Raw genomic sequence first — 17,643 nt, 5'->3', positions numbered from 1 at the left:
CAGGGGAGAACTCAAAAGTAATTAACAAAGATTAAATGGTATTGGAAGATGCGTACAAGGAAAGGGAAAAAAGAATGTGTGTGATTGTTAAAGAGAATTTTTTTTTAAAAAAAGAATACATTTTCTATTTCTAGTCTCACAGTTGATGATTCTAGAGAACATTAAACTTGATGCTCTGCAGTGTCAATTTTAATTATGGTACAATTCTGTTATCCTATTTTCGAGGCAGGAGGTTATATCTATACGTTTTACTGAAAATAAAAGGTGGGTTACATTATAGAATGCCTCTTCCAGCTCTATGATTCTATGATTCAATGAGTTGTCAAAGTCAGCCATTGCTGACCCTTACCTGTTCTGTGGCAGGACTGCTGAAAATTGTGCTGGCCACAGTGGTCTCTGTAGGGCCCGTTTCACCTGGAAGCAACACTTTGTGTGGCTGAAGAGCCGGAACATTTTCATGCAGTGGTTGACTAGTCAAGGTGAACTTAGGAGCAACTGCTTTCTAAGTCTCACTGGCTTTTGAAAAGATCCCTCAAGTCCCTGGTTACAGAACCCAGCTAAGTCCCTCCCAGCCCTTATCAAGGGAGCAAACAGTATGCACTTTGCTATGCCTAACCAAAGGTCATGGCACATCAGCAGATCCAGCAGGGGTTCAGTATTTTTTACCCCGGTAGCATCACTCTTAACTGCTAGGCACTTCTTACTTCAAAGGAGCTTGTTGCCTTTAAACACTGAACCCTCCACTATTCTATATAGAATCATAGAGTTGGAAGGGGCCCCATAGGCCATTGCATCCAAACTGCTGCTCAGTGCGGAAACTCCAGCTAAAGTACCCCTAGCAGGGAGTTGTCCAGCTTCTTTTTGACGACATCCAGAGAAAGAGACCCCACCATTTCTCTGGGCCATAGGTTCCATTGTCCAATTTCCCTGAGTGCCAAGAGGTTCCTTCAAAGAGTCAATCCAAATTTGCTCTACTGTAACTTAAAACCATTAGACTTGTTTCTACATCTTGCACAGCAGAGAACAAACCTGCCCCTTGTTCTCTGTGACTGCCCAGTCATGCTGCCCCTTGGTGTTCTCTTCACCAGGTTGAACATTTCCATTTCACTCAACTTTTCCTCATATGTTTTTCTCTCTACACCTCTTGTACTTGTTGCCACTCCTACTTGTCTATATTCTTTAAAATGTGGTACCTAGAACTGAATGCAGTGCTACAGATAGGGCCTGACTAGCACAGAATACAGCAAAGCTATTATTTTCGTTGTCCTGGAAACAACAGTTCTGTTAATGCAGGCTAAAATATTATTTGCCGCCTTTGCTACAGCATCACACTGCTGGGTCATGTGCACTGGGGGCACGGCAGACAGCAGCATGACCCCAGTCTGCCAGGAAGCCACATGGCTGACTGCATGGATCCATGGCATTTCGGCAGCGCAGCATGTAAAAACACTGAAGAAACGCCACTGTGGTGGCAAAAACGCCCTTTCCCTGGCCCAAAAAGGAGCTTTCTTCTGCTCCTTTTTGAATCAGGGAAAGGCTGGGTTGGGGGTGTGGCATGCAGTTGCTCCAGCCCCAACCTGCAAAGGGGCAGCCATCAGTTTTGCCACTTAGTCTCCCTTTCCACCTCTATTTTCCAACCAGCCTCAGTTGACCTCTGTAATGTAAAACTATTATGAGTAGTTAAAATAATACATTACAAATCTGAGTCCCCCTTGTCTTCAGGAATAATAATAATATATTTTTATTTTATTTCTAGCCCGCCTCTCCCTACAGATCGAGGCAGGTAACAACAAATAGAATAATAATAAAATACAATAAACAATTAAAATTCACATTTCTAATTAATTCCCTACCCCAACCCCTCTCCCAATCATAAAAAGTAATAAACTAAAAACAATAACAATCTAAAATAAATGACAATATAAAATACTAATTAAAAGAAAAAAGAAAAATTAGCTAAAATTGAAGGTACTTGGAGACTTCTATCATTCTAGGGGTAGACGGGGGCCATCAATATCAGTGGAGGGGAGGCTAATCTGGAAAGGCCTGCCAGAAGAGTTCCATCTTAACAGCCATTTTAAAGGCTTCTAGAGTGGTAATGTGACAGATCTGCTCCAGCAGGCCGTTCCATAGCCTAGGAGCAGCAGATGAAAAAGTCCTCTGGGTTACTGCAGCAATCTGGTCTTCTTAGGCTGCAGCAAATTCTTCCCAGAGAACTTGAGTGTGTGGGTGGATTATGTGGAGGAAGGTGCTCCTGCAAGTAGTCTGGATCCAGGTCATGTAGGGCTTTAAAGGTTATAGCCAGCACCTTGTACCGTGCCCGGAAACTAATTCGCTGCCAATGGAGCAATTTTAGGGCAGGTGTTATATGGTCGGTTCTAGATATACCTGCGACCAACCTGGCTGCCATGTTTTGCACCAACTGAAGTTTCCGAACTTGGCACAAGGGTAGCCCCATTTAGAGCATGTTGCAGAAGTCAAGTCGAGAGGTTACCAGTGCGTGTACTACTGTTTCTAGGGCACCCGGCTCCAGGAAGGAATGCTGGACAGCTTTGGACAAAAGACAACTAGAACAATGGCTGGAAGTGTTGGAACTTTCCTGCCATGTTAAAGGTGACCAAGCTTAGAGTTCTTCCACAGACATTTATCTGTTACTTAGTGCCATTCAACAAAGCTCATTTGAGTGGTGAGGGAGTTTATTCAGCCTGATCTGTTTGGTAAACTAGGGACTTTATCACACAAGGCTGCTAAATCAGAATTACGTAGGTTAACAGCATCTTTGGCTAATAGTTATCACATGATGTTGTATCATAGAGTTGGAAGAGACCACAAGGGCCATCCAGTCCAACCCCCTGCCATACAGGAAATCTCAATCAAAGCATACCCGACAGATGGCCATCCAGCCTCTGCTTAAAGACCTCCAAGGAAGGAGACTCCACTACACTCCGAGGGAGTGTGTTCCACTGTCGAACAGCCCTTACTGTCAGGAAGTTCCTCCTAATGTTGAGGCGGAATCTCTTTTCCTGCAGCTTGCATCCATTGTTCCGGGTCCTGTTCTCTGGAGCAGCAGAAAACAGGCTTGCTCCCTCCTCAATATGACATCCCTTCAAATATTTAAACAGGGCTATCATATCACATCTTAACCTTCTTTTCTCCAGGCTAAACATCCCCAGCTCCCTGAGTCATTCCTCATAGGACATGGTTTCCAGACCCTTCACCATTTTGGTTGCCCTCCTTTGGACACGCTCCAGTTTCTCAATGTCCTTTCTGAATTGTGGCACCCAGAACTGGACACAATATTCCAGGTGGGGCCTGACCAAAGCAGAGTACAGTGGCACTATTACTTCTCTTGATCTAGACACTATACTTTTATTGATGCAGCCTAAAATTGCATTGGCCTTTTTAGCTGCCGCATCGCACTGTTGACTCATGTTCAACTTGTGGTCTACTTGGACTCCTAGATCCCTTTCACATGTAGTTTCATTCAGCCAGGAGTCCCCCATCCTATATCTGTGCATTTCATTTTTCCGCCCTAAGTGCAGTACCTTACATTTCTCCCTGTTGAATTTCATTTTGTTTTTAAAAGTCCTACAAAACATTTAAGAATCTTTGGCCCGTTCCGCACAGGCAAAAAGTACATGCTTGGCATGTACTAGGGTTAGAAAGGGGTGTCCTTTCCAGACGCCCCTAACCCTAGTACTCACCGAGCACGTACAAAATGGCGGCGCCCATTCTACATGGGTCCCGCCATCTTGATGTAGTGGACGCTTAGCATCCGCATGTCTCGGCGCCATTATGATGCCGCAAGTGCGCCATTGGCACTTTACGGTGTCATAATGGTGCTGCAAAAAGAAGACGCTTTTTGCAGCTTCTTTTTGCTGCGCGGAACAGCCGCATGGTTTGGCCGCTGCAGCTGCTCTGCACAGCAAATACCGGCTCCGGCAGACCGCCCTTTTGGGCGGTCTGGAAAGCGCCTGAGTGCAAATGCTAGGTGCTGTGCTATCAAAAGCCTTCTCCACAAGCATGTAGGAGGCAGTTTTTCCTGTCCTTCTTGTGTCTTGCTTGCCATGTGCTCAAGACATTATCTTGTTTGATCAGTATAAGTTACTGAATATCTAAAATGTACCTTACCAAGCGTATATCAACTTTGGGAAAACATATAGTGGCAAACACAACAGCTCAACATAAAGTGCAGTACTTGACCATTTAAAGGATTGTCATTGCTGTTGTGTGCCTTCAAGTCATTTCTGACTTATGGTGAACCTCAGGTGAACCTATCATGGGACTTTCTTGGCAAGTGTCTTCAGAGGGGTTTGCCACTGCAATCCTCTTTGGCTGAAAGAGTGTGATTTGCCCATGGTCACTCAGTGTTTACATGGCCAGGCCAGGATTCAAACCCTGGTCTCCATGATGGCCCCTCTTCCAACTCTATGATTCTATAGTCCAATGCTCAGACCAGTACACAACGGTGGCAATTTGCTCCCCCCCCCCCCCCCGTTTAATACCTACATGCAGATAGCATGTGACAAAATACATCAGGATTGCATTTACTGAATGAAAGGTATCAGAAAGCAACAGGGAATTTTGCATTTGGCAGATCTTAGCATCTAACAAACCTGCTGTCATTCCAAATCCATTACCATTAGACCAAACTAAATACCAAGAAATTTGCAGTGGAAGATAAAAACTAATAATTATTTGATGGGTTAGTGAAGAAATGGAACACAGTAGCAGAAGTATGGGGCAAAGTGTGCAATTTCTGTTTGCCTCATTATTTTGTGAGAAATGAATCTGCCTCCTCCCTTTCAATGGATTTACCCAGTGACTGAAGCCACTGTTCTGAATGCCACAGAGGACCAATGTCACCCACGGAGCATGGGTGGGCACTGTGTGGTTCAATGCGTGTGTGTGACCCTCAAAGCCTTTTTGTAGCCACCTAGTGCTCTTCATAATTTTTACTTTCAAATAATGGATTGTATTTTGGCATCAGAATGTGGCAGCAAAGTACAAAGTGCATCATAGTTGGTGGGGAATGGAACAAAATGTCTGTACAGGATAGTTGATATCATAGAGCCTGTACAGACAGGCCAAAATAAAGCTGCTTTGCCTCACTTTGGAGGTATGCTCTTTAAATGATGTATGTGTCCTAAGAGGCCAAGAAGCTGTGCTAAAGCTTCAGCCTTGTCGCAGTTTCTTGTCTCTTAAGATGCGTGTGTCATTTAAACAGCATACCTCCAAAGAGACCTGAACCAGCTTTATTTTGGCCTGTCTGTACGGGCCCATAGTGCATAATTTAGTCCCTTTTAGTTCAGGATCAATAGTCATTATCATATCAATTTAAGTCAATTTAAATACATTTAATGCTCATACATATGTAACATATTAATAATAATTTATTAAATTAATCACACAATGGGGGAGTTTTTCAAATGTATATGGGGCTTTGGAGGAATGTTACTAAAATTAATATATAATGAATTCATTTTTAATTAATTTCATGTTTTAACATTTTTATATATGCTTTATTTTTTAAAAAACCTACTCCATTTCCCAAGAAAACAAAAGTGTGGGCCTTGAGCACTTGACCAACGATAAAAAGTGGGCTTTGTAGCAGCTGCCCACCTATGCCAGAGTAATAAGACAAGTGTCGAGTGATAGATGTAGCTGAAGAAGAAAGGGATTTTTTGGTTCAGTTTAAAATGTTTGTGAGGATGTGTGTGTGTGTGTGTGTGTGTGTGTGTGGAGGGGGGGGGATATTCTTTGACCACAAAGCAATTGCTATCTATAGAAAACTACTGTGAAATCCAGAACTTTAGTGTAGTTCGATTGGGCAATAGTATATCCATCCTCAAACAAAAGATTATAGCAAAGACCAGTCTGTGCTCTTTCTAGCCCAGGATTTGTTTCACATTCCTTAAATGTTCTTTCCTTCTGAATCAGTAAACATTTTAAAAACTACCCTGATCATAAAAATTATCATTCCTATAGCTATCATACATGGAGGAGTGGTGCAGGGTGAGATAAAGAGTGAATTATATTAACCATGAAAAGCAGTCCATTGTTCTTGCATATTCCACTGAAAATAAGACTTTAGTACATGACAGCACTATGGTGTAATCCAGTACTAGTTAGCTTCTTGGCGTACTGGATTTGGAGAGGGAATGTAACTGGGATGGTGTTCTGTGAATTTGATTATAGCTACAGCACTTGGGGATGGTGATTAGTTGCTATTTCACTCATGTGGGGAAACTGAGGTTCTGGTGGGTGAGCCACTCCTTGAATCTGCAAATAACTTCACAGCATTCTTCCCTTGTATTCTTCCTAGTTTAAAACTTTCCCCGAACATGAAAGAGATGCACACTGTTTGTTGTTAAACAATGCTTTAACATACATATTCAGGGGTAGCCATATTGGTCATACAGCAAAATAAAACTAAATCCACAAAAGAGAGATGTCTCTATAGGCCAGCCAAAATGCACAAACACATAATGTAAGCTTCAAAGCTCCTTTGGCTTCTTTATCAGGCAAATGATGTTTTTAAAAAATCATACAGGACGAAGAGTGATGAAGTTTAGCATCCCCCTGTTGCAGCTTTTCTTTTAGTTTTCTGTATTGGGTAAAAATTACCTATACAGCACCTACATGTTTTTCCAGATGTAACAGTACAGAGACATTTTGAGAAATGCAATATTTCCTGCCCATGAAAGGGGCCTGTGGCTTCACCTAGATATCCTGGATTCAAAGCGGAGTTGCTTTACTGCAGTTTAAATTTCACTATCCTTTGTCTTGGCCCCCCCATATGGCCAAGAGATGTTTCACCGAAACCTGTATTGTGATCCCTCCAAACCAAATGAACTACAACAAAAGCAACATCTTTTCAAAGTATAGGCCTTTTATAGAATCATAGAGTTGGAAGAGACCACAAGGGCCATCCATTCCAACCTCCTGCCATGCAGGAAATCACAATCAAAGTGCTGCCGACAGATGGCCATCCAGCCTCTGTTTAAAGATCTCCAAAAAAAGGAGACTCCATCACACTCCGAGGAAGTGTGCTCCACTGTCAAACAGCTTTTACTGTCAGGAAGTTCCTCCCAATGTTAAGATGGAATCTCTTTTCCATTGTTCTGTGTTCTAGTCTCTGAAGCAGCAGAAAACAAGCTTGCTCCAACCTCAATGTGACACCCCTTCAAATACTTAAACAAGGCTATCATATCACTTCTTAACCATCTCTTTTCCAGGCTAAACATACCTAGCTCTCTAAGTCTTTCCTCATAAGGCATGGTTTCTAGACCCTTCACCATTTTGGTGGCCCTCCTTTGGACATGCTCCAATTTGTCAACATCCTTTTTGAATTGTGGTGCCCAGAACTGGACACAGTATTCAAGGTGAGGCCTGACCAAGGCAGCATCACATTGGTGAGCCAGTTCCACCAACACTATCTCTCTAAATCTTGATTCCCCCTACACACAGGAAGATAATCATGGGTTGGGAGTAGTAGTATAGACTCACCCTTTAGAGTCTAACACAGGGGTAAGCAACCTACGGCCCGTGGGCCGGATCCGGCCCGGCGAGGCCTTGGGACCGGCCCCAGCCCGGTCCTGCCACCGGTTGCCGCCGAGGCCTTTGGCCTATCAGGAGGCGGGCAAGGGGGGGCAAGGGGGGCAAGTGGCGGGCAAGGGGGGCAACTGTCTATAGAAGCCTCAGAAACATGCATTTATATTAACATTTTTTTAAAAATCAGCAAATATTTCCGTGTGTCCTCCTTTTTAAAAAATGTATCCTTCATTTGAAAATTTTGTCCTACCTTTGTCCCAGTTTATTTATTTATTTAAATTTTTTAAAAAATATTTAATTATTTATTTTTGGCTTCGGCCCCCCAGCTGTCTGAGGGACAGCAACCCGGCCCCCGGCTCAAAAAGGCTGCCTACCCCTGGTCTAACAGTTCAGAGGGAGAGGAGGAGACTGATTACCAGAAAACAGCAGCTCCTGATAATGATGCTCTGTCTGATTCCACGTAGCTGGAGGTTGAGATGGGAGTGGGGGGCTGCTCCCCAGCAGGATGCTGCAGGTGCTGAAAATCAATAGACATCATTCATTGAACAACAATAAGACAAAGAAACATCACGCTGCTCCCAGAGGTTTTTAAATTGGAGAAACTGACATAATTAGACACCAGAGATTTTGAAACAGCTGCCTATAAATCTCCCAGCCACTCCCTGGCAGCTTGTTGCTTTCAGTCCTTCTGTCTTGGTGACTAGCAGTACTTTCCAGTGTTTCATTTTTTTTTTACCTTGGACTGGCTACGATTTAAGACTCTATTTCACTTCTTGTGGATTTGTTTATCTGGACTGCTGACTTGCTGAATGACCTCTGCACAGCCTGACAACCACCCTCTTGTTTCTCCCTTCATCCTACTCTAGAATCTTTCTTGGTATCCTGCTAGATATCCTATGACTGACCAGGACTGAATTATTGCAAATGTAATCTCAGAGCCATTGGCAATAATCTTTGAGAACTCCTGGAGAACAGGAGAAGTCCCAGAAGACATTGTCCCCATCTTCAAAAAGGGAAAAAAGAGGATCCCAACAATTATCGTCCAGTTAGTCTGACATCAATACCAGGAAAGATTCTAGAGCAGATCATTAAACAGAGAATCTGTGAACATTTAGAAGGAAATGCCACAATCACAAAAAGTCAACATGGGTTTCAGAGAAAAAAGTCATGCCAGACTAATCTGATCTCTGTCTCTCTCTTATGGATAAAATTACCAGCTTGGTAGATGAAGGGAACACTGTGGATATTGCATACTTTGATGTCAGCTGTTTCAGAGCAGCTTCTATAGACTTGTAGAATCTCTAGGAGTCTGTGCAATATCATCTCCTCTCCTTCTCCTTTGTGCTGCTTTTTGTGGCTTTTCCATTCTTCTTAACTTTCCCAATTCTGTTCCCACCTTCCTTTCATGACCATATATGGTTGAAGCCACATTAACATTACTGACCTTGGGCTTAGATTCATTTGGGTTGCACTAGTTAATGGTACAGATTAAAGGGATCAAACTATTAAAAGCTGATTTTTGGGAGGATATTGTTTGGGAAAGTTTGTTTGGACTACTAGTGCTTCAATACTGTCAAAAACAGAATTGTCTGTTCAAAGCAGAGACTGGAGAAACTTTGGGTGGATTACAAATCTCATGTGTTGTTAAAAGCAGTATTTAGACAACTGTTAAAAAAAGAGCTGGAAAAGAGCTTATCACTGGGAGGCCATCCCTAGGTCTCAGGTTTTGGCCCTGAAATCTCAAAACCTGGGCCTACTTGTTACCTGTTGTGCAAGAGGAAGCTTCAATGGCAGAAAAATTCAGCTTCAACATCTAGCAGTTCTTGAAGTAACAAAGCATTCACAGACAAAGAAATAGCTTATCCGTCAAGCCAAAGAAATTACTGACCGGGGACCTTATCACACTGGGTTTTTTGAGCTCAGAACTAGAGTGAGAATTGAGTGATGCGGATTCACGTTAGAACGTTCATGTATTTTCACACCTGGTTGCTTTCAATGGGAGCCCCTTCTGTGGGGCTTCCGCGGGGGTTCTGAACTGAATCTTTCCTGGCTCCTCATTCTGGCGAGTGCGCTAAATAAGTGGATTGACGGGATTTGCATTGAGGCTGGGTTTGAACTCACTGCGGATTGGTCTGGTGTGGAATTCCAATCTGCTGATGCTCTTGAACACCATCGCAAGACCCCCGGGTTGCAAATATCCCATGATGCCCTGCTGGAATTTTGCCCCATTTGCTTCCGGTGGCCCTTTCCGCTTTCAGGGCAACTGGGGCTTCATTTGAGCTCTCTCTCTCCTTCCCTCTCCTTTCCCACTGCACCTTCTGCAGAGCAGCCTGGCCAGCCAGCGCTCTCTCTCTCTCTCCCTGCCTCTCTCTCTCTCTCTCACACACACACACACACTCAGATATATACAAACACATCAGTCAGGGGATCATGGGATAGATTGCTGGGACCAGGATCGGGAGGCAGAAGCAGTCAGGGGGTGATGGGATAGATCACTGGGCCCAGGATCAGGAGGCAGAGGCAGTCAGGGGATGATGGGATAGGTCGCTGGGCCCAGGATCGGGAGGCAGAGGCAGTCAGGGGGTGATGGGATAGGTTGCTGGGGCCAGGATCGGGAGGCAGAGGCAGTCAGGGGGTGATGGGATAGGTTGCTGGGGCCAGGATCGGGAGGCAGAGGCAGTCAGGGGGTGATGGGATAGATCGCTGGGGCCAGGATCAGGAGGCAGAGGCAGTCAGGGGGTGATGGGATAGGTCGCTGGGCCCAGGATCGGGAGGCAGAGGCAGTCAGGGGGTGATGGGATAGGTCGCTGGGGCCAGGATCGGGAGGCAGAGGCAGTCAGGGGGTGATGGGATAGATCGCTGGGGCCAGGATCGGGAGGCAGAGGCAGTCAGGGGGTGATGGGATAGATCGCTGGGGCCAGGATCGGGAGGCAGAGGCAGTCAGGGGATGATGGGATAGGTCGCTGGGGCCAGGATCGGGAGGCAGAGGCAGTCAGGGGGTGATGGGATAGATCGCTGGGGCCAGGATCGGGAGGCAAAGGCAGTCAGGGGGTGATGGGATAGGTCGCTGGGGCCAGGATCGGGAGGCAGAGGCAGTCAGGGGGTGATGGGATAGATCGCTGGGGCCAGGATCGGGAGGCAGAGGCAGTCAGGGGGTGATGGGATAGATCGCTGGGGCCAGGATCGGGAGGCAGAGGCAGTCAGGGGATGATGGGATAGGTCGCTGGGGCCAGGATCGGGAGGCAGAGGCAGTCAGGGGGTGATGGGATAGATCGCTGGGGCCAGGATCGGGAGGCAAAGGCAGTCAGGGGGTGATGGGATAGGTCGCTGGGGCCAGGATCGGGAGGCAGAGGCAGTCAGGGGGTGATGGGATAGGTCGCTGGGGCCAGGATCGGGAGGCAGAGGCAGTCAGGGGATGATGGGATAGGTCGCTGGGGCCAGGATCGGGAGGCAGAGGCAGTCAGGGGATGATGGGATAGGTCGCTGGGGCCAGGATCGGGAGGCAGAGGCAGTCAGGGGATGATGGGATAGGTCGCTGGGGCCAGGATCGGGAGGCAGAGGCAGTCAGGGGATGATGGGATAGGTCGCTGGGGCCAGGATCGGGAGGCAGAGGAAGTCAGGGGGTGATGGGATAGATCGCTGGGGCCAGGATTGGGAGGCAGAGGCAGTCAGGGGATGATGGGATAAGTTGCTGGGGCCAGGGGATGATGGGTTAGGTAGGAGAGGGGGCAAGATGGGGATGCAGGAGCAGTCAGGGGATGATGGGTTACGTGTCAGGGTGAAGGAAGGGAGCAGATTGAGGTCTAGGAGGATGCAGGGGATGATGTGACAAGAGGATAGATATAATTATATGTTGCTGAAATAGATGAGGGGAATGACAAGAGGATAGATATAGATGTGGATGAAATGGAAGGGGGCTCTGACACAGAGGACCCTTTGAATTTGGCTGCCAGGAATGGGAAAATAGAATGGAGGAAGAAAAGGGAAGCTGTCATTCCCGTGAAAGTGGAGGGGAAATAGCTGTCATTCCCATGAAAGTGGAGTCAGGCTCCCTTCTTCACCCCAGAAGTGCAAAGGTTCAGGATGCCTTCAGGGCCCCACTGAGCATGTGCAAGGGTCCCAATTCGAATCGTTGAATCCCCATGGTATGCAAAGGTGTGGAAATACAATTTGCACTCACTCTGCTTTGCCTGAATCCGCATCAGGTGACTTCATTGGATTCGATTCCCCCTCAGTTCGGAAGGGCAACGGAACAGCAACCAGGTGTGATAAAACAGCCACATTATAACGTCAATTCGGATCACTCAATTCGCACTCACCCCTGATCTTAGCTCCAATAACCTCAGTGTGATAAGGTCCCCTGTGAAAATGAGATGCCTTGTACCCAGAGGTTCTCAGATTGTGTAGCATCTCTTACACAGAGTTGGATAAATTTCATCTTTATACTGTGGAAGATCACTGGCATTATCTCAACAATACTGATAGCCATATTATTTGCCAGCTTCAATATAAGGCAGCTTCATTTGTTAGCTGGTGTAAAGAAAGGAACTTAAACATCTTAATGTATCATCTGAATACTTTACACTAAACAGGTGTCTGTGAATAGAAATTGGGGAGAGGGGCAGGAAGAAAAATTCTCAGACATGATCATGTTGGAAGGAGTTGGCTGCTTGTCCTACTGGTGGCTGTGTACTTCAGTTCAGGTGAAAAGCTGTATAGAATATGTGGGGGAAAGTTCAAGGGAGTAGGCAAATACTGTTGAAAGATTGTGAAATATGACTGCCCAAGGGATTAGAAAAATGACTGTGAGTGCTTAAAGAATACAGAAGAGTTACTATCCTCAGGGTACAGTTAGACTTCTTAAATAGTGAGGAAATACTGCAGGCCATAGTTCACACAGGCACATGATGCCAGCTGTCAGATTAGTCAGTTAGCTTCTCAATAATCCTTTAAAGTCCCATCTTGAGCAAGAGCTTCTCATCCATCTGCTTTGGACTCCTTGCTCCTCTGTTCACTGACCTTCTCATAGCAATTTCCAAGTGTCAGGCATTATGTGGCCAAATCAACTTCCCATGCACGAGAAAGATGTAACTCCAGGCCTGGGAAAAATAACTCAAAATAATTTGCCAAAATAATTTGTCTTGGTGGGGAGTGGAATAGGTTGGACTTTGTCTTGTTGCTAATAGTCTGAACGTAACAAGGAACTTTAAGAAGAATCCTGCTGTGGTGTAGGCAAAAAATGTATACAGTCTGGAAAAAAAACCCTGCAAAAATTGGTATCTAAATACTAAAACAGAAACAATTCCCTACAGTGGAATAATAGGTAAATAAATGTACTGTCATTATATAATGTTTTTGCATAATTGAGAGGAAAGAATGAATATAGCTAATAATTTTAAAGAGTTATTGGCCTGTTACAGACAGCCAAAATAAAGCTGCTTCGAGTCACAGTGGAGGTATGGTGTTTCAATGATGCACCATCCTAAGAGTCCAGAAGCCACACCAAAGCCATGATCCAGTCTTGAGCGTGGCTTTGGTGCGACTTCTGGACTCTTAGGACGCATGCATTATTGAAACACCATACCTCCACTGTGACTCGAAGCAGCTTTATTTTGGCTGTCTGTAACAGGCCATTATAACTTACCTAGGCCCATTACAGACGGGCTCTTGAGGCGCCCCCATCACGTGCTAGGGGTTGGCCGGAGACCTAGTGTCTACACCGGCCTCACCCCTAGCATGTGATGGGGGCGTAATAATGGTGGCGTTCTATACACACAGGTGCCGCCATTATTACGTGCCGGATGCATAGAGTCCACACGTCGCGCAGCACTTATGACGTCGCGAGTGTGCCATTGGCGCCTCGTGGCTTCATAACTGCACTGCGGGAAGAAGCGCCATTTTGGGGCTTTTTTGCTCCGCGCGGGAGCCACGCGGTTTGGCTGCTGCAGCTCCCTCGCGGAGCAACCAGCAGCGCCGGCAGACCGCCGCTTTTAGGCGGACTATAACGCGCCTTAGAAGACTTATTTTAGATTTATTATAAATGAGGATGATTAGAAATAATGTTTTGCTTAGTTCAGGAATGTAATATACAAACATATTTTAAACTTTTGTGTTGTTTCTTTGAGACCTTCTATATTAGTAGTACCACCCTCCATGCTATCATAATTTAAGTTTTCTGATCAGGTAGAATAACTGATACTTTATTAAATGAATAGTTGAGCTGTATGAACATATAAAATGTACTAAATAATAAAAAATTAAAAACCAGTGCCTTACAATAGCTGACCAAATACCAATGAGGAGACCACAAGCAAAGCATTATGGCAATGACTCTTTAAAGTAGTATTCACAGTAAGGTTGCCTCTGATACTGAAGATACGAATATAGTCATCAGGGCTAGTAGGCACTGCTAGCTTTATTCTCTATCAAATTCCCCTTTAAGTAGGACTATTTAAGGGATCTCGGTTCAGTTCAATACTCAATTTGGTTTGCACTGATTTTGATTTAGTCCACTCTGGATTGATTCAAAAATCCAAACTGTCAGTTCTCCCATTGATTTGCAGTGGTAAAATAAGGCCCCATTCAGACTGGTATAAAAGACGTGGAGGGAACTGGGCTGATCCGGATGCCCCTCCGCCGAATCGCTCCGTTAGCAAGTGCCCACTACAAATTTGAAATCGAATGCATTCTGTGTCTGCCAGCGAGGTGGCCGCTGTCAATCAAGCGATCGTCATGGTGACGTTTTGCAGGGCATCGGAAAGTGTCCTCCCCCTCCTCCCTTTTTTTAAAGAGCCAGGTACAGGGTTAATTTTTTATAAACCTGTGGGCATTTGGGTCAGATCTGCCCCTGTCCCAGGCAAAGGATGGAATTGTCATGCATTTTTTTATGCTTTTAAAAGCAACATTTGTAGCTTTCCCTTTGCTCAAAAAAAAATTGTTTAAAAATGTAACATTGATTGTAAGTGAGGTCTTTTGCAACATTGTAGCTTCCCCCTCTGCTGAACTGACCCCTTTCCTCCTGCTTACACTTTGCCATTGCCTTCCACTGAGGCTGAGAGAGAGTGACCTCATGGAATCAATTGGGAATAAAGGGGAAATGCAGCGCATTTATAATAATAATAATAATCCAGGAGCAAGAGGAAATAAAGCACAAGCAAGCACACAGACATGTCACCCCAAAAATCATGCGCATAAATTGTCAAAAGAAGCTGCTTCTGCTGCATCCATTTCCCTACATCCCCCAGCCTGGGCAATCCTCCTCTTCCTCTTCCTCCTTCCTCCTCCTCCATCACTTTCTCCATCTCCCCCCCCCCACCCCCAGCCCTATGCAGCCCAGCCCCCGCTTTTGCCACCTGTCACCCTTTGCATCCACCCTTTGGGCTCTTTCCTCCTCTCTCTCCCCTCCGATGAGGGGAGGGAATGCTCTAACCCATGGAATCAATTGGGAATAAAGGGGAAATGCAGTGCAGGCATTCTGACTGTAGCATCCGCATATAACAGTAACAATAACAACAACAATAATGATAATAATTAATAATCCAGGAGCAAGAGGAAATAAAGCATAAGCAAGCACACAGGTCACCCCAAAAATCATGCGCATAAATTGGCAAAAGAGGCTGCTTCTGCTGTATCCATTTCCCTACATCCCAGGCATGTTACCCCGAAAATCATGCGCATAAATTGTCAAAAGAGGCTGCTTGAAAAGGGGGGGGGGTTGTTTCTTTGATTGGGGGTTGGACTGGATGTCCCTTGGGGATCCCTTCCAGCCTTGGGATCGTGAGGGAGAAGAGCAATGGGGAGGCTGCCGGAGCTGGAAGTAGACCACCCCCCCTTTTCCCTCTGACACAGAGAGAGAGAGAGAGAGAGAGAGAGAGAGAGAGAGAGAGGCATCTCTCTCCCTGCTTCAGCTGCTGGAGGCCTGCTGCTGCCTGGCCAGCGACCCTCCTCCTCCTCCTGCCATCCCGGCTGCCAGGCTGGCTCTCGGGGGGAGCCCCTCTCTGGGTGCCAGGCTCCAGGCTGGAAGCGGCTGCCTCCGTGGGCATGCAATGTGCCCTCCTGGGGTTGGCCAAGTCCCCCAGCAAGAGAGGCGGCCTTGAATGGCCCCGGAGGGAGCAGGGGCCAGCAGGAGAGCAGGAGGAGGAGGAGGAGGAGGAGGAGGAGAGCATCCCCTTCCTTCCAGCGCCAGGAGCCTTGCCTGCTCCTTGCCCAGCAGCAGCCCTTCTTCCCAGGGCTCTTTCCTCTTCCCCCTCCCCTCCGATGAGGGGAGGAAATGCCTTGTCCTTTGCCAACCCTCTGACCTAAATCCCTCCCTCAATTTGCCTCGGTCGCGATCGGTGCCAAGTTCTCATTCCCAGGACCCGCGTTTTTTCAAAAGAAATGGTATTTGCGCCGATTTCAAAAACACCGCGCTAGGGGCCATTTACCACGGAACGGGTGTGCAAGCCTCGGATTCGCTTGTGTGAGATTCGGGGTGAGTATGAACTTCACATGACTGAATCGGTTTCAGAACCGATTTTTTTTGTAGTGTGAATGGGCCCTAAGATAGCTATAACTTCTCTCTCCCCCTTCACAACTGCATTATTTGGAGAGACATTCATAAATAAAAGGGTAGTAACTGCATCAAATTGGAAACAGATAGCTCCAAAGAACGTTGTGCCAGACCTTTAAAAATTGTTTCCCTCTTGCTCCTCCACAAAAACAATAACATTTTAAAAGTATTATATAATCAGCTGAGAGCTCAGTCTTACTAATTCATTTTGCTTTTGTTGTGGCACAGTGCCATTACTATTTGGACACATGTGTAGACTGTCCCTGAGGTTTAGAGTCAAAAGCCAGTTAAAGAACAAGTGATAATAGTGCAGTGAAAGGCAGCAAAAGGAGCCCTGGGTAGACAGGTGGCTCAAGAGTATCAGGCAGTTCAGGGAAGCCAGTTAGGGCAGCCATTTTCAGAACATCTGTTTTACTCTGCTTTTCTGCCTAAGAATGTGCCCCAAGCACTCTGGAGAGATGGATCCTGTTTCCTTGTTCACTTCATTTTTACCAAATGCACCCACCCCCTCATTTGCTGAATGTTCTCTATTGAAGTTAGATATACTTCTAGTTAGATAGTTTATGCTCACCCTGTGTGACATGTAACCAGGAGTGGGCAGAGCTAAGAAAACGTACACATGTCAGAAAGGATATAAAGGCAAAGCAAAGAAAATGGCAACTTTGTTAAATTACATTAGCAGTAATTATAGCCTTTAACTTTAATGTTATAATTTTGCCCGATTTTAACCCAGAAAAACTGACAAACATACACAAATGTCTTGTTCAGATCCTTCAAAGCCTGATTCTCCAAGGTGTTCCTTTGAAGGGAAGCGCCAAAGAACTGGCACTGCCACCATTTCCCCACCCAGGTGTTCAAATAGGTCAGAAATGGTGCTGTGGCAGAAAGAAAGGAGAGGATATGGATGCTTCTTTTAGGTGGGATGGAGTAAGGTCTTGCCTTTCGCCACTCTACTCAGAGGAGAAGATTCCTTTTGTTTGAAAAGAATAAAGGATGGATCCAGGTATTTGGGGCAATTTTTTTGACAAACTTTCTAGACTTATACAAGTATATATGTTGACTTGGAAAGCACTACAGATATAATTTTAACCAGTTAAACACATGTCTCTCTTGTCCTTGGAATCTTTTTAAGTCCAAGGACACCTCCTCTCATTACTTCTATGATATGCAGTTCTAAGGCATTGTTTACAATGGATAACTAAATTCAACAATAAAATTTCAACACTGTCTTCCAACATGCAGTGAAGGACTGACAGCCTAATATAAGCTTCAATTAATTCAGCAGGATTTACATTCAAGTAAGTGTACACAGAATTGCAACCTAAGACTAACCCTGAGCGAACTCAGTGGGGTGTATGGTTAATATAGGATAGTGCTTGCCTCCATCCTAAACATAAAAAAGGGTGTGTATGTGTGCATGGGGGGGGGGGGGGGAGCAAGGGATATACATCAATATATGGTTGTGAAATTCCAGCATAAGCATGTAACAGGAATAAAATTGTAGCTGCAAAAGATTATTACACCAAAAACTATAACGATGC

At 45.5% G+C, this 17,643-nt stretch overlaps 1 protein-coding gene across 1 annotated transcript in view; it reads right to left on the bottom strand.

The window, feature by feature from the left end:
* Positions 1 to 509, bottom strand: part of HMGCS2 (3-hydroxy-3-methylglutaryl-CoA synthase 2) — a 36,440-nt gene extending 35,931 nt beyond the window's left edge. Inside the window, exon 1 of the mRNA XM_089516087.1 lies at positions 350 to 509. Within this exon, the coding sequence (XP_089372213.1) occupies positions 350 to 459 (110 nt within the window). The 5' untranslated portion in view covers positions 460 to 509. The remainder of the gene's footprint in view (positions 1 to 349) is intronic.
* Between the last annotated feature and the right edge of the window lie 17,134 nt (positions 510 to 17,643).

The sequence above is a fragment of the Sceloporus occidentalis genome, unplaced genomic scaffold (genome assembly GCF_023333645.1).
Source record: "Sceloporus occidentalis isolate IW3139 unplaced genomic scaffold, rSceOcc1.0.p SCAF_3, whole genome shotgun sequence".
Taxonomy (NCBI): domain Eukaryota; kingdom Metazoa; phylum Chordata; class Lepidosauria; order Squamata; family Phrynosomatidae; genus Sceloporus; species Sceloporus occidentalis.
The sequence above is the reverse complement of the archived record's forward strand: the minus strand, read 5'-3'. Positions and strand labels throughout refer to the sequence as shown.